This window comes from Rhinichthys klamathensis, unplaced genomic scaffold, assembly GCF_029890125.1.
Source record: "Rhinichthys klamathensis goyatoka isolate OS25496 unplaced genomic scaffold, OSU_Roscu_1.1 h1tg000298l_1, whole genome shotgun sequence".
NCBI lineage: Eukaryota > Metazoa > Chordata > Actinopteri > Cypriniformes > Leuciscidae > Rhinichthys > Rhinichthys klamathensis.
The window spans coordinates 759,093-786,955 of record NW_026606817.1 but is presented as its reverse complement, the minus strand read 5'-3'; the positions used below and the strand labels follow the sequence as shown (position 1 = coordinate 786,955).

General features: G+C 43.8%; 1 protein-coding gene across 17 annotated transcripts in view; it reads right to left on the bottom strand.

Annotated features, from left to right (window-relative positions):
- Window positions 1–27,863, bottom strand: part of nrxn1b (neurexin 1b) — a 148,499-nt gene that overhangs the window by 46,489 nt on the left and 74,147 nt on the right. For all 17 annotated transcript variants that reach the window (XM_056270173.1, XM_056270178.1, XM_056270179.1 and 14 more), the window contains 5 exons: window positions 22,530–22,652; window positions 19,731–20,112; window positions 11,312–11,502; window positions 10,881–11,054; window positions 5,273–5,392 (listed from right to left, as the gene is read on the bottom strand). In XM_056270173.1, coding sequence (XP_056126148.1) covers window positions 5,273–5,392; window positions 10,881–11,054; window positions 11,312–11,502; window positions 19,731–20,112; window positions 22,530–22,652 — 990 coding nt within the window. The remainder of the gene's footprint in view (window positions 1–5,272; window positions 5,393–10,880; window positions 11,055–11,311; window positions 11,503–19,730; window positions 20,113–22,529; window positions 22,653–27,863) is intronic.

Genomic DNA, 27,863 nt, shown 5'->3' with positions numbered 1-27,863 from the left:
TGTAACATGAGAATGAACCTGATTGGTTCTTGCTGAAGCTCAAACGTGCTGCGTAACACGAGAATGAACCTCATTGGTTCTTGCAGAAGCTCAAACGTGCTGTGTAACATGAGAATGAACCTCATTGGTTCTTGCAGAAGCTCAAACGTGATGCGTAACACGAGACTGAACCTCATTGGTTCTTGCAGAAGCTCAAACGTGCTGCGTAACACGAGACTGAACCTCATTGGTTCTTGCTGAAGCTCAAACGTGATGCGTAACACGAGAATGAACCTCATTGGTTCTTGCAGAAGCTCAAACGTGATGCGTAACACGAGACTGAACCTCATTGGTTCTTGCAGAAGCTCAAACGTGATGCGTAACTCGAGACTGAACCTCATTGGTTCTTGCTGAAGCTCAAACGTGATGCGTAACACGAGACTGAACCTCATTGGTTCTTGCAGAAGCTCAAACGTGATGCGTAACACGAGAATGAACCTCATTGGTTCTTGCTGAAGCTCAAACGTGCTGCGTAACACGAGAATGAACCTCATTGGTTCTTGCTGAAGCTCAAACGTGATGCGTAACACGAGACTGAACCTCATTGGTTCTTGCTGAAGCTCAAACGTGATGCGTAACACGAGACTGAACCTCATTGGTTCTGCTGAAGCTCAAACGTGATGCGTAACACGAGACTGAACCTCATTGGTTCTGCTGAAGCTCAAACGTGATGCGTAACACGAGAATGAACCTCATTGGTTCTTGCAGAAGCTCAAACGTGCTGTGTAACATGAGAATGAACCTGATTGGTTCTTGCTGAAGCTCAAACGTGCTGCGTAACATGAGAATGAACCTCATTGGTTCTTGCTGAAGCTCAAACGTGATGCGTAACATGAGAATGAACCTCATTGGTTCTTGCAGAAGCTCAAACGTGCTGTGTAACATGAGAATGAACCTGATTGGTTCTTGCTGAAGCTCAAACGTGCTGTGTAACATGAGAATGAACCTGATTGGTTCTTGCTGAAGCTCAAACGTGCTGCGTAACACGAGAATGAACCTCATTGGTTCTTGCAGAAGCTCAAACGTGCTGTGTAACATGAGAATGAACCTGATTGGTTCTTGCTGAAGCTCAAACGTGCTGCGTAACATGAGAATGAACCTCATTGGTTCTTGCTGAAGCTCAAACTGCTGCGTAACACGAGAATGAACCTCATTGGTTCTTGCAGAAGCTCAAACTGCTGCGTAACACGAGAATGAACCTCATTGGTTCTTGCAGAAGCTCAAACGTGCTGCGTAACACGAGAATGAACCTTATTGGTTCTTGCAGAAGCTCAAACGTGCTGCGTAACATGAGAATGAACCTGATTGGTTCTTGCTGAAGCTCAAACGTGCTGCGTAACACGAGAATGAACCTCATTGGTTCTTGCTGAAGCTCAAACGTGCTGCGTAACACAAGAATGAACCTCATTGGTTCTTGCAGAAGCTCAAACGTGCTGCGTAACACGAGAATGAACCTCATTGGTTCTTGCTGAAGCTCAAACGTGCTGCGTAACACGAGAATGAATCTCATTGGTTCTTGCAGAAGCTCAAACGTGCTGCGTAACACGAGAATGAACCTCATTGGCTCTTGCTGAAGCTCAAACATGCTGCGTAACACGAGAATGAACCTCATTGGTTCTTGCTGAAGCTCAAACGTGCTGCGTAACACGAGAATGAACCTCATTGGCTCTTGCTGAAGCTCAAACGTGCTGCGTAACACTAGAATGAACCTCATTGGTTCTTGCAGAAGCTCAAACGTGCTGCGTAACACTAGAATGAACCTCATTGGTTCTTGCAGAAGCTCAAACGTGCTGCGTAACACTAGAATGAACCTCATTGGTTCTTGCAGAAGCTCAAACGTGCTGCGTAACACTAGAATGAACCTCATTGGTTCTTGCAGAAGCTCAAACGTGCTGCGTAACACGAGAATGAACCTCATTGGTTCTTGCTGAAGCTCAAACGTGCTGCGTAACACGAGAATGAACCTCATTGTTTCTTGCAGAAGCTCAAACGTGCTGCGTAACACGAGAATTAACCTCATTGGTTCTTGCTGAAGCTCAAACGTGCTGCGTAACACGAGAATGAACCTGATTGGTTCTTGCTGAAGCTCAAACGTGCTGCGTAACACGAGAATGAACCTCATTGGTTCTTGCAGAAGCTCAAACGTGCTGCGTAACACGAGAATGAACCTCATTGGTTCTTGCAGAAGCTCAAACGTGCTGCGTAACACGAGAATGAACCTCATTGGTTCTTGCTGAAGCTCAAACGTGCTGCGTAACACGAGAATGAACCTCATTGGTTCTTGCTGAAGCTCAAACGTGCTGCGTAACACGAGAATGAACCTGATTGGTTCTTGCTGAAGCTCAAACGTGCTGCGTAACACGAGAATGAACCTGATTGGTTCTTGCTGAAGCTCAAACGTGCTGCGTAACACGAGAATGAACCTGATTGGTTCTTGCAGAAGCTCAAACGTGCTGCGTAACACGAGAATGAACCTCATTGGTTCTTGCAGAAGCTCAAACGTGCTGCGTAACACGAGAATGAACCTGATTGGTTCTTGCTGAAGCTCAAACGTGGTGCGTAACACGAGAATGAACCTCATTGGTTCTTGCTGAAGCTCAAACGTGCTGCGTAACACGAGAATGAACCTCATTGGTTCTTGCTGAAGCTCAAACGTGCTGCGTAACACGAGAATGAACCTGATTGGTTCTTGCTGAAGCTCAAACGTGCTGCGTAACACGAGAATGAACCTGATTGGTTCTTGCTGAAGCTCAAACGTGCTGCGTAACACGAGAATGAACCTGATTGGTTCTTGCAGAAGCTCAAACGTGCTGCGTAACACGAGAATGAACCTCATTGGTTCTTGCTGAAGCTCAAACGTGCTGCGTAACACGAGAATGAACCTGATTGGTTCTTGCAGAAGCTCAAACGTGCTGCGTAACACGAGAATGAACCTGATTGGTTCTTGCTGAAGCTCAAACGTGATGCGTAACACGAGAATGAACCTCATTGGTTCTTGCTGAAGCTCAAACGTGATGCGTAACACGAGAATGAACCTGATTGGTTCTTGCTGAAGCTCAAACGTGATGCGTAACACGAGAATGAACCTCATTGGTTCTTGCTGAAGCTCAAACGTGCTGCGTAACGCGAGAATGATCCTCATTGGTTCTGCTGAAGCTCAAACGTGCTGCGTAACACGAGAATGAACCTCATTGGTTCTTGCTGAAGCTCAAACGTGCTGCGTAACACGAGAATGATCCTCATTGGTTCTTGCTGAAGCTCAAACGTGCTGCGTAACACGAGAATGAACCTCATTGGTTCTTGCTGAAGCTCAAACGTGCTGCGTAACACGAGAATGAACCTCATTGGTTCTGCTGAAGCTCAAACGTGATGCGTAACATGAGAATGAACCTCATTGGCTCTTGCTGAAGCTCAAACGTGCTGCGTAACACGAGAATGAACCTCATTGGTTCTTGCTGAAGCTCAAACGTGCTGCGTAACACGAGAATGAACCTCATTGGTTCTGCTGAAGCTCAAACGTGATGCGTAACATGAGAATGAACCTCATTGGCTCTTGCTGAAGCTCAAACGTGCTGCGTAACACGAGAATGAACCTCATTGGTTCTGCTGAAGCTCAAACGTGATGCGTAACACGAGAATGAACCTCATTGGTTCTTGCTGAAGCTCAAACGTGATGCGTAACACGAGAATGAACCTCATTGGTTCTTGCTGAAGCTCAAATGTAGATGAACGAAAGTCTTACGGGTTTAGAATGACGTGAGGGTTAGTAAATAATGACAGAATTTTCATTTTTGGGTGAGCTATCCCTTTAAGATTCAATCAAGATACTTCAATCGGATCTAAATTTTATTACGATCAAGCTCAGTCGTTCTGATTGAGGTGTTTACTAGTAGGCGTTTGAGTCTGATTGAGCCATCAATCTTATAAACTGACTGTTTGGTTGCATGTAAACATAGTTAGTGTGAGGGACTCTACCAGGCTTTTCACATTGTGCCTAACCCCGGTTTATCTTAATTTGAACTATTTCTAATGTGAAAAGTTCTTATGAAGAACTATCACCCTTCCTGAATGAGAAGAAATATGAACATCATTCCCTCTTTTCTGAACACACATCCTTCAGTACAGTTCATAACTACTGAAAGTGATCTAGATCTACCGCTGATTAGCTGCATTTCCACAGTGTTGATGCTCATTTCACATGTTTTCATTTCAGGCTACAAGCTGAAATCAACGTTAAAGACGTTTAATTAATTTCCTCAGCTCAAAACTGACTTTCAAGCACCAGCGAGTATATGAACCCTTTGTGCAACTCTTAACATGAAGGCTGCAGAAAGACATGCTGTCAGATTTTCGAGATGGTGTGATTCAGTAAGTGTTGTTTGTGCTTCATGTGAGTGCCCTCAAGTGGTGACAGACAATACAGCAGTGCTTTGTCACATTGAGACCAGCAGAAAATCAGTGAGTTTACTGCATTAAATGTAACCATTTTCCTCCAATAGAAAACACTCTAAACTCTAAAGACTTACAAACAATCTTTGGTATTCTAGGTAATAGCGTGTCTGTAAAGCTGCTTTGAAACAATCTATATTGTTAAAAGCGCTATATAAATGAAGGTGACTTGAAATATAGCAGAAATAACTATTTCTTTTGTTTAAATTTCAGAAACAGCCCATTTGGTTGAGTTTTGTTTTGGGATTTCAGTGTGTTTTGTGATTTTGTATTGTGAAATGTTCCATGTGGAATACTCTCAAAAAGCAAATCATTTTTACAGGTTGAATCTCTACAAATGAGTTCCTAAATTGTAAATAGATGACATGACATGGACTATTATAAACATAATTATGCTACTTTTATACAACTGTGCAAGCAGATTTCTTTTTATCTCAAATGAATTTAATGCAACGCTATTTTTAATTTGTTCAGTCATTAATTTCATCAAATTAATTTGTCATACCACCATGAATTACTGTAGTAATTGCAAAGCAGTGAAGACCAAATGGTGATTTGGTGAATGGTGATTTCAGCCGCTATATTTGACATGACACGTCACACCAGCTTGCAGCTGTCTACACCGAACATGTCAAAGCGTCCATATGTTAGTCCACAGTCCACTTCACAAATATATGGGTGTGGTTACCTCATCATTATTACCCTGGACATATCAATCAACACCACATATCAAGCAGGCATCTGTTGTACTTTTTAAAATATGATGCAAAACATTCTCACTAACCATCATTGCACAGAGGTCCTCCGTAAGTGGTCATACTGCAGTCGCAGGCGAAGCCCTCCCACTGCTGGAGACAAGCGCCCTGGTTACCACAGGAGTCCTCCTGACAGGTCGTGCTGGGCCCTACATCAGAGATCAGGCACCGGAAAACACACATTTTATTACATTCCTAATACAATTTTCACAAGATGAAGAAGAAGATAAAGACGGATGACAGGATTACAAAACATAAACAAGGTTTTATTAAACGACGAGGCAACAGCGTGCCTTGTCTTTTAACAAGACAAAAAAAATGAAGCGTGAACAAGGAGGAACTGAAATACACAGTGGTGACAAACTGAACGATGAGATTATGGTTAGTGTCCATGGCAACAGATGAGTGGCGGGAAACAAAGACAAAGAACACATGTGACTGATGAATACAAACTAAAAGTCCATGAAAGTGAAACTAATAACGAACGGGATCAGATATCCCAGACATAATACATTTAAAATTATGCTATTACATGAAGCTTTGTTATTAAGGCATTAACTACTGTACAATAAAACCAAACTTGGTCCCACGTTATACTTACTGAGTGTCTTTAGTTGAGTGTACTAACATTTAAATGAATCATTTGATACGCTGCACTTATTGGGGCCTATCTTGCACTCGGCGCAAATTACTTTGTACACTGACGCATGTATCATTCCGATTTTGCACCCGCGCAAAGCGGGCTTTTCCCTCCACAGACGCACGTCGGTAAACTAGGAAATGAATTTGCGCTCCCGGGGCGGGTCGGAGCAAAAAGGAGGCGTGTTTCGGTGCAAACTTTCCCTCATGCTATTTTGCAGTTCCAGAAAACAATTCCGCCACTGACCAGAACAAACCTAGTCTAAAGTCAGTGGCGCGTTGTTCATAATGCTATTTTAAGCGCGCATGCTTGGCCATAATGTAGCGGGTGCACAACGCGCATACACTTTGATTCTCTCATCAACACAGATGCAGCAGTTTTTATTTTCGCAAATCATACATTATAACAAGGAAAAATATTAACACATGAGGGAAATCATTGTGGTGTCCATGAAAATGTAAAAAAATTAGTTTTTTTTCCTCCCACGCCTGTTTAACTGACACTGATTTGGGTGGGTTTCTCCCATCCCCATACAACGTCACTTCTCTGTCTTTCACGGTCCTGACAAGAGCGTCGGTCTCCTCGGCTGTGAACCGCTCCTGGCGCGCGCCTGGTAAATCCGCCGTTATAATAGCAATCCGCCATGCAACATGCGCACCTGCTCTTAAAGGGTATGTGAGATGACGCTCTGATTGGTTTATTTCACGTTACGCCCAAACCACACCTATGAATAATGAAGCTATTTCAGACCAACCCCTTTTAAACTTGCGTCGGGCGCAAGGGTCATTTATCCCGCCGGTAAAATAGCAACAGCGCCGGGATCCGGCCACAAAGTTACTTGCGCTTCGCGCTTGATACTTGCGTTTCAGATCGTTAAAATAGGGGCCATTGTGTTTTTACATTGTACTTACATTTAAAAACACCTGCATGTACTTATTAATTTCTGTGATTACATCTATAAATACACTGTTGACCTCTTAACCCACCCATAAACCAACAACCTGTCCTAACCATATCCGTATCCTCCTCAATATCAGCACAAGTGTCTTCCAATACAACAGCAACACAATTGTAAGTTGTACTTAACAATTATTATCATTTCATGTAGGTACATAGCAGTTAAAAACTAGGGATGCAAAGATATTACAATATTAGCCGATATCAATAACTGATAATTCTTTATATTTGAAAGCCGATAACGATATATTGGCTGATAAATCTAAATCCAAATTTGTTTTAATACAAAACTGATTACAAAACATAAGTCTCACCATTAAAAGACATGTCCCAAGCATTTTTAAATAAATTAAACGAAAAAAGTACAGTAGCAGTAGCATACCAGTGTAAGTTTTAAAATAGATTTTACACTCCTATGGCCAACTTTCTGTATCAAAAAAAGCTTTTCAAGCAATTCAAAACCGTCATGGCAAAGTGTTTTAGCTAAAGGAAATAATCCATTATTTATTGGCTTTAAGATATCGGCCAAATCTTCTTATTGGACCGATAACAATAACATTAAAAATGAACATATATCGTCCGATACCGATATGGTGGCTGATATATCGTGCATCCCTATTAAAGACACCTAATATAATGTGTGACAAATTTTATAAAATAAAAAGCCCTTGTTTTTGTTTAATAAAAGGAATATAATACAAAGAAAAACATGTACATGCAAAGATACCATCTTTTACCAAAAAGATGTGGTACAAGAATGTGGATGGAGCATACTGATTTAAGTAAATAAATAAAAATACTTAATACATATAAAGTAGGTGAGTAAATATGCACAGCATAGAGATAAATGATGAGAGACGATATTCATCAGGAAGAATTGTATGTCTCACACAGAGAAAAAGTCTAAAGAAATTTGTTATCCTAACTACTCGCTAATCACACCTGTAGTTGAAAGGGTTCATGAACTACACATTTTAAGAGTAGTTTTCAGTGGAGTACAAGTCTTCAGTGCATTTTTAGGGTGTTAGCAGCACAAAATGATCGGATAAGTATGTCGTCCGAGACACAGATCACTATATGAGAGATACGTCCTTTATAGTCCCCCTGTAATCAATAATTTCATCCCTTAAAACTCATCTTTGATCACCAAAATTACACATTTAAAATTTTTTTCCTTGAAAAAAATTCTTCATGGCTTCAAATATCTTGAATGTAACTCTACACCCTTGCCTCATTTAGTATATGCGGTTCTATGAATATGCAAATGAGCCCCGCCTCCACTCACTCACTCAGCTCAGAGATCCACTGGTTGACGATCACACGTTGATCTGATTGGTTACAAGGTCGTTTGTGACGTCAGAAACACCAGCGATTTCAAACCGTGTTTTTGAGACTGTCTTTGGTTCACTGCAGTTTTAAGCAGAAAATACTCAGCAATGCTGTCGACTTATGAACGACACATGGTTTGTCTTAAAGCATATTAAAAACACCATATAGACATATAAACAACATTAAAAGCTGGATTTACACCACAGGGGGACTTTAATAAGTGCTCTTGAAGCTCTGATTGGCTGCTGACTAGGGCCACGCCTCCAATTTACTATAATACCAGCCAGCATCCCATTTATTCTCAGAGCCTGTTTACACCTGCTCACTTCATATGACTGATCGGATAGTTATCTGATATGTCTGATTTGCCTCATCCATCACCAATAAAGCATTGAATCCTGTAATTAGGACCTACGAATGGTTTTTCCCAGGTTTTGGTCACATCTAAGATGCAATCCTGGAATACTGGAATTGCAACCTTTGGCAAAGAGGATGTTTTGGGCAGAAAGTTCCTAACCAGTCATTTAATGGTAGCCTAGAAATCTAGACGCACCCTAGCGGCAGCAAAAATTATTTCGCAGCCAGTGTGGTCTAGCAACTCTCCATAGGCGTTTGAGCTGTAAAAACCAAAAACTGGTCAGGCCAATCACATTGTGTATAGAGTCGGCGGGCGGGCTTAACACAATGACGGCACAGTTCATGACGTTCCGCGTGATTTCCATAGGTGATTTCCCTGCTACTTAAAAACAATGAAGATGCAGCGGTCTTTCGAATCGGCTTTGGCCGCGACTCTGGAGGACTTGGAGTTAAGAGAACGTCACTTAAGTCATTCTTAAAAAAGGAAGATGTGTTCGGAGTTTTACCGACCTGATACGGCAAAAGTTTAATATATCAATTAGCTCCGCTGGTGGAAAAACGCATGGGACTCACTCATCCACAACCGTTCGTTGCTCTGGTTGGTTGTAGCGCTATCCTATTGCGTGCAGAGGGATTTTGAAAGGTAACCGTTTATCCGCCCCTCGGATTGAGGCATGTCAATGGAGAGTTCCCAGACCTAACATCTTGATGTAGGTCTGGCATGCCAGGCTAATTTAATGGTGCAGCTCAAGCAAAACTATGAAGATTCGACGATACTAACCTTTGGCAAACCCAATTATTATTTCATCCTCAAAAGCGCTCTTGGTTCCTTGATCCCAAATGGACCAATAAAAAACACTTGTGCCCTTACGCATGGAGTGCTTCTCAATACCCTAATGAAATTTCACATGCATATCTTAATTAATATCTAACAACAGGGCATACGGATCCCTTGTGCACAACTTCTTCCTCCACCTTGTTTCCTTTCCTTACATGCTGCCCTTGAATCTTAAGAGAGAGGAGCAAGGACGCAAGGAAAGGAAATGAGAATTCATCAATAATGAATTGTGAAACACCCAGATACAGTACGAGCACTCCCGAACAAGGACAAAGCAGCTGCCAAGAAAAGGTCAATGTGTCATTTATGTAAAATAGGAATGTAATGAAAACTGAATGAAATATGCATGTTGTTTGTGGTATAACACTGTGTATGTAAAGTAGATTTCATGCAGCAACTCAGCAGAAACCATTCTATCCATTTAAGAGGGTTTCCGGCTGACACTATAAACTTCTGCATTTGCATGAGACACAATGAACATCTATAGCAAAATACTGAGAGTGTAGAATGCTTACTGAGGTAAACTGAGTAAACCACAGGGCCGTTTACACGACACTGTTTTCAACTAAAAATGGAAGACTTTTTAGGCCATTCATTTGGCCTAAATTTGGCCATTCATTACAGGACAACAGCGGTTTGGTGGCCTGAAAACACAAACCTTTGAAAACTGGTTTCAAAATGCTTTTGAAAACTAACACTATGTGTAAACTACAAAAACGCGAATCTGTGAAAACCGTTACGTCATGCACATGAGTATTACTTATTTAGTCTATAGGCTTTTTTTTTTTTTGCAAATGGATAGAGATATTAGCAGTAAGAAATAAGAGGGGGGATGGACTACTGTATACATGAAGGGAGGTTTTGGCAAAATGTCACCAGTAGTAAGTCAGTCTTACCAATAGAAACCTACTAAAAGATTTGGAATTTGAACATGTTTGTTTTTAAATGTTAAAAGTCACTTTAATTAATACAAATTATACGTTTTAACCACTTGGTGGAATTGGCAGACGTTCCCTTAGGCATTCTGCACCGTGGTAGCGCGACAAAGCATTCTTAGGTATAAATATGCAGCTATAATGCACGCATTTGATTTTGAATTAATATCTCATGTCGATATACAATGGTTACAAACTGTTAAAACTTGTGGTATTGATATCTTTGTAAGACTGTCGACTTTAGAACAGTGGCAAGGAAAACTAACTTTACAGAGCTCCGAGAGCCCCCTAGTCGGGAGCATTTGCGTTGTGTTGTGGCTTGTTTCTGTTATGTTGTGAACTTATGTTTGCTTTTTGAATTGCGTTGTGTTGTGCACTACTGGGCCACCATACCTAAGGGTTACATTTTGAAGGTCCCCTGTGGGCATTCAAGTAATAATGTACCTACCTGTCAACTCACTTATCTAGAGTCAGCAGGCCATGGCTGCAAAATAAACCCTGAGAGGGTGATCAGAACTTGTAGCATCAATAGTTATTGCATTACTCCGCATATTACACAGAAAGAAAAACGATGTTGTCACCTTCACATCCTCTCTCAATCTGTCCAACACAGGCCAGCGCTTCTGACATCAGGTCTGGCAAACGGCCGTTCAGGTCCACAGATGCCAAACAGCCTTGAAATCCTTCCTTTGCGTGAACTAACTTGGGTAAATCTTTGTACATCTCCTCGGGAACACCACCAATATAAAGATCACCTGCAAAGAGAGCCAAAAAAGAGAGAGTATAATGTTCATAATGATATAGTTAAATATCATATATTGTTATCATATATCATCTCTCTCTCTCTAAACTTTTAAATGAAATCAGTTCACAAAGGAACATAATATATTTTGCATTTATTATTGTATAAAATTTATTTGTGGATCTAAAAAAATATTTTTCATCGATAAAACCCTTTGTCACAGCGGCTGCATGAATTGACAAGTTACAATAACACTACTGTGAAATCTACCTTTTAAGTCCAGGTTTTTGGCCCCCACGGTGGTCTGGGTGGTGATTTTGGTGTCGATTTTGACAGTGTGCAGGTTATTTGTGTCTCTGGAGATAATGACATTGTGCCACTGGTTGTCATTGAGAGGTTTGTTTGAGTTTCCTTTGATGAGATGAGCACCGTTTCCCAGATCTGAGACGTAATGCAGGTAGCTAAACAGAGATTTAAGATCCATTATCAGGTGCAAGCTGAATACAGTTTACCAATATGGAAAAGAAAAATCCCAAACAAGATCTCTGTAATATCTCGATTGTTTTTCTTAGATAGAGATGTAATTACATGGAGACATTTTGCTGAAGAAAAGTTTTACTCTTGAGATAAAGACCCTAAACTGACATGTTTGCTCAAGTCGAGAGTATCAGAAGAAATCGTCTCAGGTTACTACTGTAACCATAGTTCCCTGAGAAAGGGAACGAGACGATGCATCATTGACGCTTTGGGAACGCCCCCAGCGTGAATGCGTCTGAGCATCAATGTCAACTAGTCCAATGGAAAGAATGAGCGTCACGGGCGGGTGACGTCATGACCAGGAAGGCATAAGAGCACATCCGGTGAAACGCGGCATTAGCTTCAAAAAGTCGAAGCAAGCCGATCACAGGGATGCAGGAAGTATGGCAGGGTGACGCATCGTCTCGTTCCCTTTCTCAGGGAACTATGGTTACAGTCGTAACCTGAGACGTTCCCTTTCGAGGGAACTCGCGATGCGTCATCGACGCTTTGGGAACGAGAATACCCAAAACGCCAGAATTCCAAGTACCTGAGTGTCAGTCTGTTGGAACTAAGCACTAAGCACCTGAGAACCTGGGGCAGCATCCAGGTCCAAACTGTAAAACCTGACGAATGTGAGCTGTGAGGACCAGCCTGCCGCATCACAAACGTCTTGGAGAGAAACCCCAAATAACAAGGCTTTAGAGGCCGCCATACCCCTCGTAGAGTGAGCTCTGACCACCAAGGGACACGGATGGTCAGAGTACTCGTATGCAAGTGAAATAGCCTCGACTATCCACTTACTAACCGTCTGTTTAGAAGCAGGAAGACCCTTCTTAGGTGATCCAAAGCAAATAAATAACTGGTCGGACTTCCTCATTGAAGATGTCCGATGAACATAAGTATCCAGTGCTCGCACTGGACACAAGAGGTTCAGCCTTTCCTGGTCCGCAGATGTAAAAGGAGGAGGACAGAAAGCCTGCAGCACAATAGGCCTCGGGATCAAGGTCGGCACCTTAGGGACGTATCCCTGTTTCGGATATAAGAATGCCTTGACCATCCCCGGTGCAAACTCAAGGCAGGTGGGGGAAACCGAAAGGGCCTGAAGGTCTCCAACTCTCTTAAGGGAAGAAATAGCTAACAGAAAGATAGTCTTGAGGGTAAGAAATTTCTCTGAAACCGAATCTAAGGGCTCGAACGGAGCCCTAGACAGGCCTTCTAGTACTATAGCAAGATCCCAAGCTGGCACCTTAGTGCGAGTTGCAGGCCTCAGCCTCAATGTGCCACGAAGGAAACGTGTAATCAGGGGGTCTCGACCCAACGATGTACCCCCCACCAGGGCGTGGTAAGCCGCAATGGCCGCCACGCAGACCTTGAGCGTGGAAGGACATAGACCTGACGTAAAGCGCTCCTGCAGGAACTCGAGTACTGTGTTCACAGAACAGTTAACTGGATCCCACTGATGTCGGTGACACCATACAGAAAAAACTCTCCATTTAAGCGCATAAAGTTTCCTAGTAGCTGGAGCTCTGGAGCTTAGGATGGTCTCAGCAGCCTCAGCTGAGAGACCACTCTCTATGAGTTGGGCCCCCTCAGAGGCCAAACCCACAGGTTCCAAATCTCTGATCGAGGGTGAAATATTGTGCCCCCGGCCTGAGACAGAAGGTCTCTCCTGATCGGGATCTCCAAGGGAGGACCGTCTAAGAGATGGATCAGGTCCACAAACCAGATCCGACTCGGCCAGCGTGGTGCTACAAGCAGTAGGCTTATTCCGTGCTGGCGGACTCGTTCCAGAACTCCTGGGAGCAGAGCAACAGGGGGAAATGCGTACAGACGTAGCCTCGGCCACGTCTGCACCATAGCATCCAGCCCCAGGGGGGCTGGGTGAGTAAGGGAGAACCAAAGTGGACAGTGCGTCGTATGCTGAGACGCAAACAGATCCACCTCTGCTTGGCCGTAAAACTCCCAAATTTTCTCCACCGCCTCGGGGTGGAGTCTCCAGTCCCCTGGCCTCAGCTCCTGCCTCGACAGGATGTCTGCCCCCATATTCTGGTCCCCAGGAATATACACTGCCCTCAGGGAGAGTACCTTCCCCAGAGACCACAGGAGGATCTGGTGCGCCAGTTTGCAAAGCGGACGCGACCGCAGACCCCCCTGACGGTTCAGATAAGAGACCACTGATGTGTTGTCTGTTCGTATAAGCACATGATGGCCCCTCAGGTCTGGGAGAAACTGTCTCAACGCATTGAAGACAGCCATCATCTCCAGGCAATTGATGTGCCACGAAAGATGATGACTTTTCCACAGACCCTGAACCGAGCGGCCTTCCATTACCGCTCCCCAGCCGGTGAGGGAAGCATCTGTCGAGATCGTAACACGATGGCAAAGAGCTCCCAATACCGGACCCTGGGTTAAGAACCAATGCTTCCTCCATATAATTAAGGCACGAAGGCACCGCCGCGTGACCTTGATCATACGAAGTGGGTTTCCCCTCGGGGAGAACCCTCTGGTCCTTAGCCACCACTGTAAAGGTCTCATGTACAGCAGGCCAAAAGGTATCACGTTGGACGCTGCCGCCAAGAGACCCAACAGTCTCTCGAACTGTTTCACAGTGCGTGACTGGCCTAGCTTTAGCTCTTTGGTGGCTGTCAGGATAGCAGCTACACGAACGGGTGATAGAGTGGCCCGCATCGTCACTGAATCCCATACCACACCAAGGAAAGTGGTTCTCTGTACTGGAGAAAGAACACTCTTCTTGGCATTGAGCCTCAACCCCAACATCTGCATATGAGCGAGAACGACACCTCGGTGCCGAACCGCCAACTGCTCTGATTCCGCCAGAATCAGCCAGTCGTCGATGTAGTTCAGAATACGTATGCCCTGAAGCCTGAGAGGGGCTAGAGCTGCATCCACGCATTTCGTGAACGTGCGGCGTGATAAAGCTAGACCGAAAGGAAGAACCCGATATTGGTATTCTTTGCCCCCGAAAGAAAACCTTAGGAACTTCCTGTGCTGAGGGAGGATGGAGATATGGAAGTAAGTGTCCTTCAGATCTATCGTGACAAACCAGTCCTCGGATCTGATTTGAGTCACGATCTGTTTGAGTGTCAGCATCTTGAACTTGAGTTTCTGTACTGACCGATTCAACAGACGAAGATCTAAAATGGGACGCAACCCCCCATCCTTTTTTGGAACAATGAAATAACGGCTGTAAAAACCCGACTCTCTATAGCTTCCTTTGCTAACAGGGCCTTTACCTCTTGCTCCATTACCAGAGCCTGCTCGGGATGCACGACTGTGGGCAGCACCCCGTTGTAAAGAGGAGGACGAGAACCAAACTGGATTCTGTATCCTTCTCTACAATCTGCAGGACCCAATGAGAAATATTCGGCAGAAGCTTCCACGCTGCCAGAAAATTTACTAAGGGAACCAGCCTCTCGAGGCTGGTCTCTGGTGTTATCGAGACAGCCAATTCCAGAGCCTGAAACATAATGGCAGGAACTACCTGAACTGGCCGCTCTAAAGCCCCCCTCAGAGGGCGCGAAACCGATTCTGTGCCGCAGCATAGCATCAGCAACTCGCTGGAGACCGCTGCGCCCTGAAGCACCGAGGGTGGCAGGGTTGGCAGAACGGTCTCGTGAGGACCCCGAAATGGAACAGGCACCGTATAATGAGGTGTACACCACTCTATTTTGGTCGGGGCTGTCCTCACAGGCCTGATGGATGAACATCAGGACCTTTTTTTTTTTTTTGGAGCCGAAGTCTTCTTCGCCTGAAGAGCGGTCCTCAGATCCGGCTTCGACTTAGAAGACTTCGGCTGAGAGGGTTGCGTCTGTCTCCAGTTTCCACGTGGAGGTGCACGAGACACAACACTCTCTTTCTGATGCACACGATATGATGAGCTTGATGGCTGGGGCTGCTCACGCCCAGCAGCCCCAGGGGGCTGGACACGGTGAGGGATAAACTTTTTGAAAGCGTCCGCTTGCTTTTTTGATTCCTGAAATCTCTCGACGACCGTGTGGACTGCGTCACCAAAGAGACCAGAAGGTTCAAGCGGAGCATCTAACAAAAAAGCACGATCTTTTTCTTTAATCTCAGAAAGATTCAACCATAAATGTCTCTCAGTAGCTACCAAAGCTGCCATAGACCGCCCAATTGCTCTGGCGGTCTCTTTAGTAGCCCTGAGAGAAAGATCGGTAGCCCGACGAAGTTCTCGAATATCGTCATGACTAACTCCCTCACTATTATCCAGATCCCCCAGCAGGTCAGCTTGATAAGCCTGAAGCACTGCCATAGTATGCAGACATGCTCCAGCTTGACCTGCTGCCGTATAAGCTTTGCCCACTAACACCGACGTGGCTTTGAGCGGTCTAGTGGGCAAAGCCGAGGCTTTCAGAGACGATGCGGGACCAGGGGAAAGATAGCTGGCTAAATTCTGTTCCGCCTGGGGCATCGCCTCATAACCATACTCTTTCAGCCCTCTAATTCTCGAATAAATATTAACTTGAGGGCTGAAAATTCGTGATGAGTATGGCTTATTCCATGATTTAGAAATCTCATTGTGAAGATCAGGAAAAAATGGAAGCCCTCGTGGTGGAGATGAAGCAGTAGAAGATAAAAAGCGCTCATCTTATTTACTCTTAGGACGAGCGCCCCTATTATCAGATGGCCATTCAATCTTTAATTTCTCTACAGCCCGCGACATAACATCCACCAGCTCATCATATGCTGGGGAAATAAATTGTGAATCTCTTTCCCCCATGTGTGTGCTTTCACTCTCCAAACTCATAGCATCGACCTCCTCGGAGCAAGAGCAATGAAGTAATGGAGGGCTCTCTCCCCGGGCGGAAGAAACCGCAGAGCGTGGGGGGCCGCTGGATCTTTCGGGTAAGGAAGGAGAAAGAGCCCTCGGACCCGTCTCCAACCCCTCCGAAAGATCCTTTTGCGATCCCCAGGAATGCATTCTCCGCGCTGCCTCGGCAGACGCGGGTCCTGATCCCTGCGGATCGCGAGCCTGCCCACTCTCTTTATCGAAGAGTGACAGGCGAGAGCGGAGCATGCGAAGCGGTAGCATTTCACAATGCTGGCACTCAGCCCCCTCGAAGGCTGAGACCGCATGCTCCACTCCCAAACAAATGACACAAAGCTCGTGTGTGTCCCCACCCGTTAAATAACGCGGGCAGGGAGAAGCACACTGTTTGTACACTTGTTTAGTTTCCATCCTTTTCCGCAACAGACAACAGTAAATAGACAGAGACAAAATGACACAGATCGCTTGCTGAGACACAGAAGCTAATGCCGCGTTTCACCGGATGTGCTCTTATGCCTTCCTGGTCATGACGTCACCCGCCCGTGACGCTCATTCTTTCCATTGGACTAGTTGACATTGATGCTCAGACGCATTCACGCTGGGGGAGTTCCCAAAGCGTCGATGACGCATCGCGAGTTCCCTCGAAAGGGAACTAAATAATCCCTCAAGTTGTCTGCAATGAAAAGTCAGACATCTCAATAAGAACTTAAATATTTTTAGTCAAAAATTCTTTCAGGATTAAATGATTTGAGCTAAGCTTTTACATTTGTAATGCACCTTATAATGCATTGTGTGGTCTTATGAGTAATTGTGTTTTGGTAATACGTAATAATTGTTACACCTCTAGAAAGTATAATGCATTAAAACGCATGAAAATCAACCAATCTCGGATGCAACAAGGAATCTGCAAATATTATAATGCATTTTAACTTTGGTTACAATTATTTATGAAAATGAAAATAATAATGCATTATAACGTACATTATGAATATCTTTATAATGCATTGCACATAAAGTCTTTATGTAACATTTATGTTTAGTTCTGTTTAGTTTCAGTGTATTTTAGTTTGGTTCTCCCTGTTTCTGTTTGCCTGTGTTCCTAGTTAGTCTATATAGTTGTTCATTTAATTAACGCACCTGTTCTGTTTTATGTTGATTACTCACCCTTGTATTTAAACCCTCAGTTTCATTTGTTCAGTTTTCCAATATCGTTTATGGTTATGTGTTTGTGTTTCTGTGACTTGTCCAGTGCTTTCCTACATGCTTATTCATTGCTTTCATTGCTTTTTAAATACAAGCTTTCATTACAGCCACTCATACATGACAGAATATCGCACCAATAATGGACTATTTTAGCTGTGTGTTTTTCTTTACACCCCCCACCCCCTCTCACTTTGGACTTAACTGCTGTTTAGTTGCTCTGCCTCGAGCAGAAGGACCATTCACTGGAGGACCACACAAGGGACTTTTTAGATTTGGCAATGCTACCCCACTATGCGGACTATGGACCGTTCAGGGGGATTTCGTCACGTTTGTGCAGTGGGTGCTGGTGAATAACGGATCTCCATCTGCCCCACTCCGGACCCAGAGCCCAGCCAGCCACTGCGCACACACTGCACGGAGCTAATGCCAGAGCCCACCACAGACTGAGACCCCGAGCCTACCGTGATGCACAAGCCAGGACTGAGGACTGAGACAACCACCGCCCTGGAGCCCGAGCCAAAGGAAAAGTCTGACCAGGTGCGTGAGATGGCTACATCGTCAGTACCAGTGGGAGTGTATTGGAGCACAAGGTCATGGAATGGAGCCCCGCCCACACTCCTGATTCTGAGGGGGAGCTGCATAAGGCCTCTGGGAATTATTACGAGGAATTTGAGGGGGGTGTTTCCCTGTGTCTCCCATCCCTGCTGTTCCTGTCCAGCTCCAAGTCTCCTGTGTCTCCACTGGTCCTGCCCAGGTCCAAGACTCAATTCAATTCAATTCAATTTTTATTTATATAGCGCCATTACAACACCCAAAAAGGTGCACAAAGCGCTTTCCATAAAACACATAAAAAGACAACAGTATATAAAAATTGAAAGTAACTAACACAACGACTAAAAAAAAAAAAAAAAAAAAAAAAAGCCACTGGTCCTGCCCAGGTCCAAGTCTCATGTGTCTCCACTGGTCCTGCCCAGGTCCAAGTCTCCTGTGTCTCCACTGGTCCTGTCCAGATCCAAGACTCATGTGTCTCCGCCGGTCCGGCACAGAGATCCCACCCAACCTCCCTCTCCCACCTTCTCTTCGAATAACTGCCAGTTCCTCTGCCCCAACTCTGCTGTTTGCCTAAAGTCCCTCGGCTTCTCCTCTGTTTGTTCCACTCTGGCCTCTGGCTTTCCAGTCTCCAGCTCCACATCAGCACAAGATTCCCCTGGTTCCGCCTCCAGCCGCCAAACCCATCATTCTACCTCTGCTCAGTGACCAGTCGGCTCCACCTTGACTCATCCCTCCCTCGGCACCTTGGACCATCACCCTTCCGGCTCCCCTTTGGTAAGACATTGTTCTACCGACGCCAAGGACTTCCGGGTCTCCAGCTGCACCTCGACCCTCCACCCCTTCGGCTTTGTAAGGCTCTGCCTTCCCTCTGACTCCACCTTATTCCTCAATCCTACCGGCTCCACCTCAGTCCTCTGGCACCCTGACTCCACCTCAGATGCTCATCGCTGCTGCCTGAACCTTCAGCGTCGCTCGGTCCCATCTGCTCTTGGCTCATGGCTCCTCCCTCCATCGACTCCACTATGGGCCATCATCCTGGCTGTGGTCTGGGTCCCAGCCTGGCTCCTCCTGCTTCTGACTTCTCTAGCACTCTCCTGCATGTTAGTTTGTTAAATAAAGACGGTTTCTGTTTATTCATCGTTGTGCATTCATTACAGCCACTCATACGTGACACTTTAAGTAAGTGTTATATTTTTCTATACACTGTCAGCTCAAAATCTCTGTCTCAATGCCTCCATTACGTTTCCTGACCTATTGAAGGGCAAACCTCTGAGAAATAAAATCACTGGTTAGGAATGAATATTTTCAATTCTGATAGCACCTCGACTGTCAATAATATGGATGATTTTAAAGATCTAAATATAAATAGGTCTAATAATAATTGGAAAATTCCACACTAACCTGTGCACATTGATACATTTCGATACCTATAAATACCTTCTTCTTTTTTTCATTTGCAAGGATTATAAAATATTTTGGAAAATAATGAATTTGTTGAATGAATGATTGGATTAATTAATGAATTATTAATGCACATATTAACTTAAACCATGTACAGAACTAAGAGCCTCTAACTGTAATGCTCATGTCTGTTTCTCCATAACGTACCCCTTAACCAGCTCTACAGCTATGAAATCATTTCCATCTCCACTATTAAACAGGATGAGTCCGTCTGATGAAGTGGTCTTGAACTGGAAGAACAAGTGCATGGAGTAGTACGCCTGCAGGGTGCTCAGAGTCACATAGCTTGAACAGGACTTGAAGGTCACTGGATCTGCAATGATGTTCTTAAATCCGATCACGGCGTTGACTTCACAGTAGTCGATGTCTCCGTTCTTGCAGAGGTCGATGTATGGCTTGCCATTAAATGTCAAACTCTGGAGATGCCCAATGAAGTTGGAGGGCATGACGGGTTGGTAACGTTTCTCTGTAATGATCCCCGTCTCTATGTTATGAAACTCCAGCTGTGTGTGGTCACCTGGTATCTCTCCTGTTTCATGGCAGAGTGTTGAGAAAAATTAAAGGTTTATTTCACGTGGATCATAAAAAGGCCAACAAACTCCAACTAGGCCTATCATGATGAGTAGTTTATCAACTTATCATACAATATATGGACGTGATCTTGATCACTTTTGCGGACCTCAATAATGCCTATTGTAGGGCTTTTCACACTTGAAATATTTAACACTTAATCACTGTAAACCCTGGGTTATCTTGCTTCATGTTTCACGTTGCTCATAATTTACCCGGGGTTTAACAATAAATCGTGGGTGTTCATTCGCTGCAGTTTCAAACTGTACATTCCTAAACCCAGAGTTAAAGTCCTTATTTGCATATTTCCGGTGTCAGTGTCACTGATTAGACGGACGCCGCACGCGATATGTTTATATAAACGCTTCAGCATTGAATGTCCTCATATGATACATTGCCGACTGTACTATCAAGTTTATCCTGAACAGACTTTTTGGACTATAAAGGTAAGAATGAGAATCTCATTCACTCCAATTGTTGCGTTTTCTGTCACCATTTACATGGCACGCGATTGGCTGTGGACTGCTAAGCATCTAGTCGTAACATTCTAACAGTGCATCGGTAACACTTTATTTTGATGGTCCCTTTTGAATATTCTGTTGACTATAGGCAACTTTTCAACTACATGTCAACTAACTCTCAGTAGATTATTAGTAGAATGTCTGCTTAATATCTGCTAACTCTTTATTGTTATGGTCCCCCAACAGACATTCTACTAACTATAAGTAACTTTGCAAGTATATGTCAACTTAATCTAACCCTAACCCTACCAATCTACTAATACTCTACTAACACTCTAATGAGAGTTATTATACATGTAGGTGCAACATTACTTATAGTCAACAAAATATGTTAAAGGGACCATCAATCTAAAGTGAAACCTGCATCTTTTCATACTGTACACTGTTCAGTTTGGTACCGTTACGCGGGGTTAAAGGGTTGGTTCACCCAAAAATGAAAATTCTGTCAGTAATTACTCTCCCTCATGTTGTTCCAACCCCGTAAGACTTTCGTTCATCTTCGGAACACAAATTAAGATATTTAAGGCTCAACCTTAAGTTTATCAAGCGACGAGAATACTTTTTGTGCGCAAAAAAACAAACAAAAATAACGACTTTATTCAACTAATCATTTCCTTCTCTGTGGGCCGTGATATTTCACGAAGTGATATTGCGCAAAGCTTCTCATCACACACATGACCAGCGTCGGCCAATAGTGAGCCTACGTGTGACGTACAACACAGAAGCTTTGCGCAATATCACTACATGAAGTATCACGGACGAACAGAGAAGGAAATGAGTAGTTGAATAAAGTCTTTTTGTTTGTTTGTTTTTTGCGCACAAAAAGTATTCTCGTCGCTTGATAAACTTAAGGTTGAGCCACTGTAGTCACTCGGACTATTTTAACGATGTCTTTCATAACTTTTGGGCCGGTCAGTTTCGATCCCTCAAGAAGCCTATGGAGGAGTGATCCAGCTCTCAGATTTAATCAAAAATATCTTAATTTGTGTTCCGAAGATGAACGAAAGTCTTACGGGGTTGGAACAACATGAGGGAGAGTAATTACTGACAGAATTTTCATTTTTGGGTGAACTATCCCCTAAACAGAGTAAAACCCACTCTAATCCTGCTCCAATGCTAATCCCACTTCTAAATTATAAGTGTGGGTAACACTTTATTTTGATGGTCCCTTTTTAACAATATGTTGACTATGAGTAACTTTGCAACTACATGTCAACTAACTCTCTTTAGAGTATTAGTAGTCTGTCTGCTTAATATCTGCTAACTCTTTATTGTAAGTCTCCCAAAAGACATTCTACTAACTATAAGTAACTTTGCAAGTACGTCAACTAATTCTAAACCTAACCCTACCAGTCTACTAATACTCTACTAACACTCTAATGAGGGCTAGTAGACATACAGGTGCAACGTTACTTATAGTTAACAGAATGTGTTAAAGGGAGCATCAAAATAAAGTGAAACTCGTAGTGTGAAACGTTCCTTTACCAGGGGTTAAAAGAGGCTTTAGAATGCCGATAACCCAGTGTTAATCACAGTGTGAAAAGCCTTTAAGTAGATGTTCAATAGGTGTTTTCCAGAAAGAAAATTTGAAAGATTAAGTCCAAATGGACTTGATTTCGAAGCCTCATTCCATCCGCGTCATGATGAGACAATGAACCAATGTTAATTAAACCGTTCAAGAAAATATGACAAGGAAAGAATAACATTGCTAGATTATTAGTAATGTACTGCCAATGTTTTAAAAAAATAATAATCTAAAATGACTTGCACAGGTAAACTAAATAGTCCAAATGTGTAACTCCCATTGTAACAGTAAGTATAAAGCAAAAGAAAAGGAGGAAACAGAATAGGATACCTTCCACAGTGGGCAAATCATCCACAGACAGCTTCAGACTCTTCCCTCTCCGGATCACTCGCACTGTGTGCCATTCATTATCATTCAGATTCTGACCAGCAAACATGGTCTCGGGTCCCTTGCCTGTGGGACAGCCCATATCACAGTTAAACACACACTCATAAAGCAATGGAAAAAAAGAACAGAAACTCAAAATAACACAGGTGGACAACACTGACATTTAGTTATAATGATATCACCTTAGTAAAAATGACCCCAAAATATTAAACATGTAAAACAGTTAATACCACACCGTCATACATCCCTGAAATCTTCATCAGTAATGATGATGCAGAAATAAATCCACAAATTAAATCTAGATTTTTGCACATATGAGCCATCTTGCACAACTTTCTGGGATATGTAAGCAATAATGTGCGAGACTGTATTCACAAACAGCACACATGGAGTAGCTTATTGAATGAATTAATGATTTAATGAATGAGGCATTTATATAGCGCTTTAATATGAACCACTGTACACCCAAAGCGCTTCACAATCATATCAGGGGATATCTCCTCAATCACCACCAGTGTGCAGCATCCAGTTGGATGATGCGACGGCAGCCACAGTACAGCGGCGCCAGTGCGCTCACCACACCAGCTATAGGTGGAGAGGAGAGTGATAGAGCCAGTTCAGTGGATGGGGATTATTAGGAGGCCATGATTGGCAAGGGCCAATGAGTGTTATCTTGCCAGGACACCCGGGTTACACCCCTACTCTTTACGAGAAGTGCGATTTTTAATGACCACAGAGAGTCAGGACCTCGATTTTACGTCTCATCCGAAGGACGGTGCTCTATGACAGTATAGTGTCCCCGTCACTATACTGGGTCGTTAGGACCCACACAGACCACATGGTGAGCAGCGCCCCCTGCTGGCCTCAGTAACACCTCTACCAGCAGCAAGCTGGTTTTCTCAGGAGGTCTCCTATCCAGGTACTAAAAAAGCTCAATCCTGCTTAGCTTCAGGGGGCAACCACACTTGGGCTACAGGGTGATATGGCTGCTTGCTTATTGTTTTTATAAAACGGTAAGTGAATATTAAAGCCAAAAATATTTAATTATACGTATATTTTTTGAAGTAAAATAATTAAATGCCACCCTTACGCTAGGAAAAAACAGTCATTGACAGTAACAGGAGAGGAGAATATTGATGCAGTTTTTATACTTTATTGACAAAAATTATAATAAATAGAAAAAAAACCCCAAATACTTTGCACACATGAAACAGGTGATGAACGCAATCATTAAAGGGTTAGTTCACCCAAAAATGAAAATGATGTCATTAATGACTCACCCTCATGTCGTCCCAAGCACGTAAGACCTCCGTTCATCTTCGGAACACAGTTTAAGATATTTCAACGCTATCTCACGACCAATTCGTCCGAATTTGACGAGTGATTAAAAGATGGCTAATTCGTACGAATTCATTCGTACGAATTTGTACGATTTGTCTAAACCCACGTGATGGGTAGGTTTAGGGGTGGGGTCAGGGGTAGGTCATTCGTACGAATTCATACGAATTGGGCAACTCGTCAAATATGTACGTTTTAGCAAAAATCGTACTAATTCGTACGAGTGAGGTCGGACGAATTGTTACGAATTAGCCATCTTTTAATCACTCGTCAAATTCGGACGAATTGGTCGTGAGATCGGGTTGGATATTTTAGATTTAGTCCGAGAGCTTTCTGTCCCTCCATTGAACATGTATGTACGGTACTCGTGCGGACTCGTGAACGCGGATCCACAACAGAACCGGAAGACAATACAATGCTGAATAAAGTCGTAGTTTTTGTTATTTTTGGACCAAAATGTATTTTCGATGCTTCAAAACACTCTAACTAACCCACTGATGTCACATGAACTACTTTGATGATGTCTTTATTTCCTTTCTGGACAAGGACAGTATACCGTGCATACATTTTCAATGGAGGGACTGAATCTAAAATATCTTAAACTGTGTTCCGAAGATGAACGGAGGTCTTACGGGCTTGGAACGACATGAGGGTGAGTCCTTAATTACATAATTTTCATTTTTGGGTGAACTAACCCTTTAACTATGGTATCAAATGGGTGGGAACATGGGGAACAAAGAAAACAGAAACAGAACACATAAAAACAGGTGATACAAACTAAGGCCGCATTTACACTGCCATATCCGATATCTACGTTCACTATAGACTTGGCAAAACAACCCGTGGTAGATGCACTGACCCAGAAAAGCGAGGGGTTGAGCCTTTCCCCTCCATTGCACCATTGAAAAGAGTCATGTGATCGCGGTTGGTGTCCACCTGTATAGGAATGATCGCTTCACCGAACAGATCTGTGTGTCACTGCACAACACCTTTAGCAACATAAACAATCCAATTTACTGTCAAAATTGTTTCATGTATTATTTATTTCAGCAAGTAACTTGTAACTTGTAAGTAACTTTGATAAAAGTGCCCTTTGACAAAGCCCTAACTTTGATAAAATTGACATGCACACACATGCACAATGATGTGTGCATGTGTGTGGAAGCCCACAGTTTCCAAAGTACAGAGGGAATATTATTTTAAAAGTTTTCTGTTTCAGGTGGGGTTGTCACAGAGTTAGCCACACCGTCACAGCACCAATCATCACCCAATCACCAGGACCCGCCCACTCTGGAAGAATCAACCGCTTACCTCATCCTGGGATGCCCCTGGATGAACCAACATGAACCCACCATCAATTGGAACTCTGGAGAAATTCAACAATGGAGTGATTCCTGCTTCAAAGACTGCCTTTCTTCTGTGCTCAAACCGTCTACACGCCGGACCTGTCGACACCCCTTGAAATCTTCCAATATTCTGGTGAACTCCACATCCGTTGAGACCCCAGAAACCGAGAGTAAAACTGAAGTCCCTCCAGAGTACCGGGTGTTCCAGGATATGTTCAGTAAGCGATTGGCGACCCGTCTACCACCTCATCGGCCATGGGACTGCGCTATCGACCTGCTGCCTGGGGCCACTCCACAGAAAGGTAAGGTCTACCCACTTTCCATCCCGGAGCAGAAGGCCATGGAGGAGTACATTCAGGAGGCTCTCAAACAACGTTTCATCAGACCCCTGCCGCTTCCAGTTTCATCAAGAAGGACTGAGGCTTGCGGCCGTGCATCGACTACCGGGCACTCAACTCTCAGACCGTCAAATTCAGTTACCATATTCCTCTGTTCCCTGCCACATTGGAACAGATCCGTGGGACTCGCATCTTCTCCAAACTGGACCTGCGGAGCGCCTACAACCTCATTCGAAGACGCAAGGGGGATGAATGGAAGATACCGTTCATCGCCCTGACAGGCAACTACCAGTACCAGATGATGCTGTATGGCCTGTCCAACTCCCCTGCCATATTCCAGAGGTAAAGGAATGACATTTTCCGGGAGTACCTCCAATGCTTCGTCATCGTCTACATCGACAACATTCTGATCTACTTCCGGAACCTGGCCGAACATCGCCAACACGTGACGCAGGTCCTCAAAAAGCTGAGAGAACACCACCTCTTATCTCAAGTTGGAAAAGTGCGAGTTCTACACACCATCCATCCAGTTCCTCGGCTATATCATCGACCAACAAGGTATCCAGATGGACCAGAGGAAGGTGGACACAATTCACAGCTGGACCCAACCTGTCACTTTAAAGGAACTCTAACGCTTTCCAGGCTTCGCCAACTTTTTTTGAAGATTCATCCAGAATTACAGTCTCCTCAGCTCACTTCTCTCCTCACTCCTCAGAAACCGGCCCAAGCCTCTGTCCTTGGCCACAGAAGCCTTCCAACACCTGAAGAATGCCTTCGTTGCCACTCCAATCCTGGTGCACCCCAATCCAGAACTCCCATTCATGGTTGAAGTCGACGCCTCTACTACCGGGGTTGGAGAGGTACTATTCAAGCGGCATGGTGAGCCTCCTCAACTCCATCCATTCGCCTTCTATTCCAAGAAGCTGTCCCCGGCGGAGCAGAATTATGATATTGGAAATGGTGAGCTGCTGGTGATCAAGCTCGCCTTGGAGGAATGGAGACACTGGCTGGAGGGAGCTCATCACCACCACTTCAGTCATCACAGATCACCGGAACCTGGAACATCTCAGGGAAGCCAAGCGACTCAACCCAAGACTAGCCCGTTGGGCTCTGGTCTTCACACGGTTCGACATCACTGTTACATACCGACCCGGTACCAAGAATTGCAAGGTGGATGCCTTGTCCCGAACCTTCGGAGGTTCCAGCTGTCAACCACTGGTTCGAGGAGAGAGAGAGGGTATGGGACTCAGCGCACGTGCATCTCCAGTGGCCAGTGCGAAGACACCAACGGTGTCCAGAGGAACGATCTTGGGTCTCTCGAGATGATGTCCTCCTTCACATTCATACATCTTTAATATTTCTAAGTTCTGTATCACTGTGTTGTGTTTGTTTCCTTTTCTGTTTAGAAGATAACTGAGCCTTTAAATCTCATTTATAAATGCTTTACAAGGCATAAATAGTCCTCACTTTAGATGAGCTCACAAAAATAGTTAACTGACCACTACTAAATGCTTTATAACTACCTGAATTAATCATGAATTACAGTAGAAATAAATGTTAATAAAGCATGTATTAACACACTAAGTAACTATTACTATATGTCTGAATAATAACATTTAAATGGTTCATAAGATCACTTGGAAAGTGTAAGTAAATGATTAATAAACCACTGACAACTCCTAAATGACTGGTTTGTAAATAATGCAATACTTCATTAGGAAATTATAAACTGATGGTGGGTGACACTTTCCACCATCACCCACCTCCTCTTTAACTGCTGATGACTTTGCTAACTTCTTCACCAACAAAACAACCTCTATCAGCAGTCAGTTCTCAACTCCACACACACAGGAACCCAAACCATCCTCTCCCACTACCAGAAACCTTCTCTTTAACTTCTCTCCGCTAACCGAGGAAGAAGTATCTAAACTTCTCCTCTCCAGTCATCCTACCACCTACCCTCTAGACCCCATCCCCTCTCACCTTCTACAAGCCATCTCTCCCACACTTCTACCAGCACTCACACACATCATCAACTCATCCCTCCACACTGGCATTTTCCCTACAGCATTCAAGCTGGCTCGGGTAACTCCACTGCTTAAAAAAACAACATTAGACACATCACTTTTAGAGAATCACAGACCTGTCTCTCTCCTACCATTCATTGCGAAAACACTTGAACGAGTTGCTTTCAACCAAGTGTCATCTTTCCTGTCTCTGACCAACCAGCTAGATGTCAACCAATCTGGCTTCAA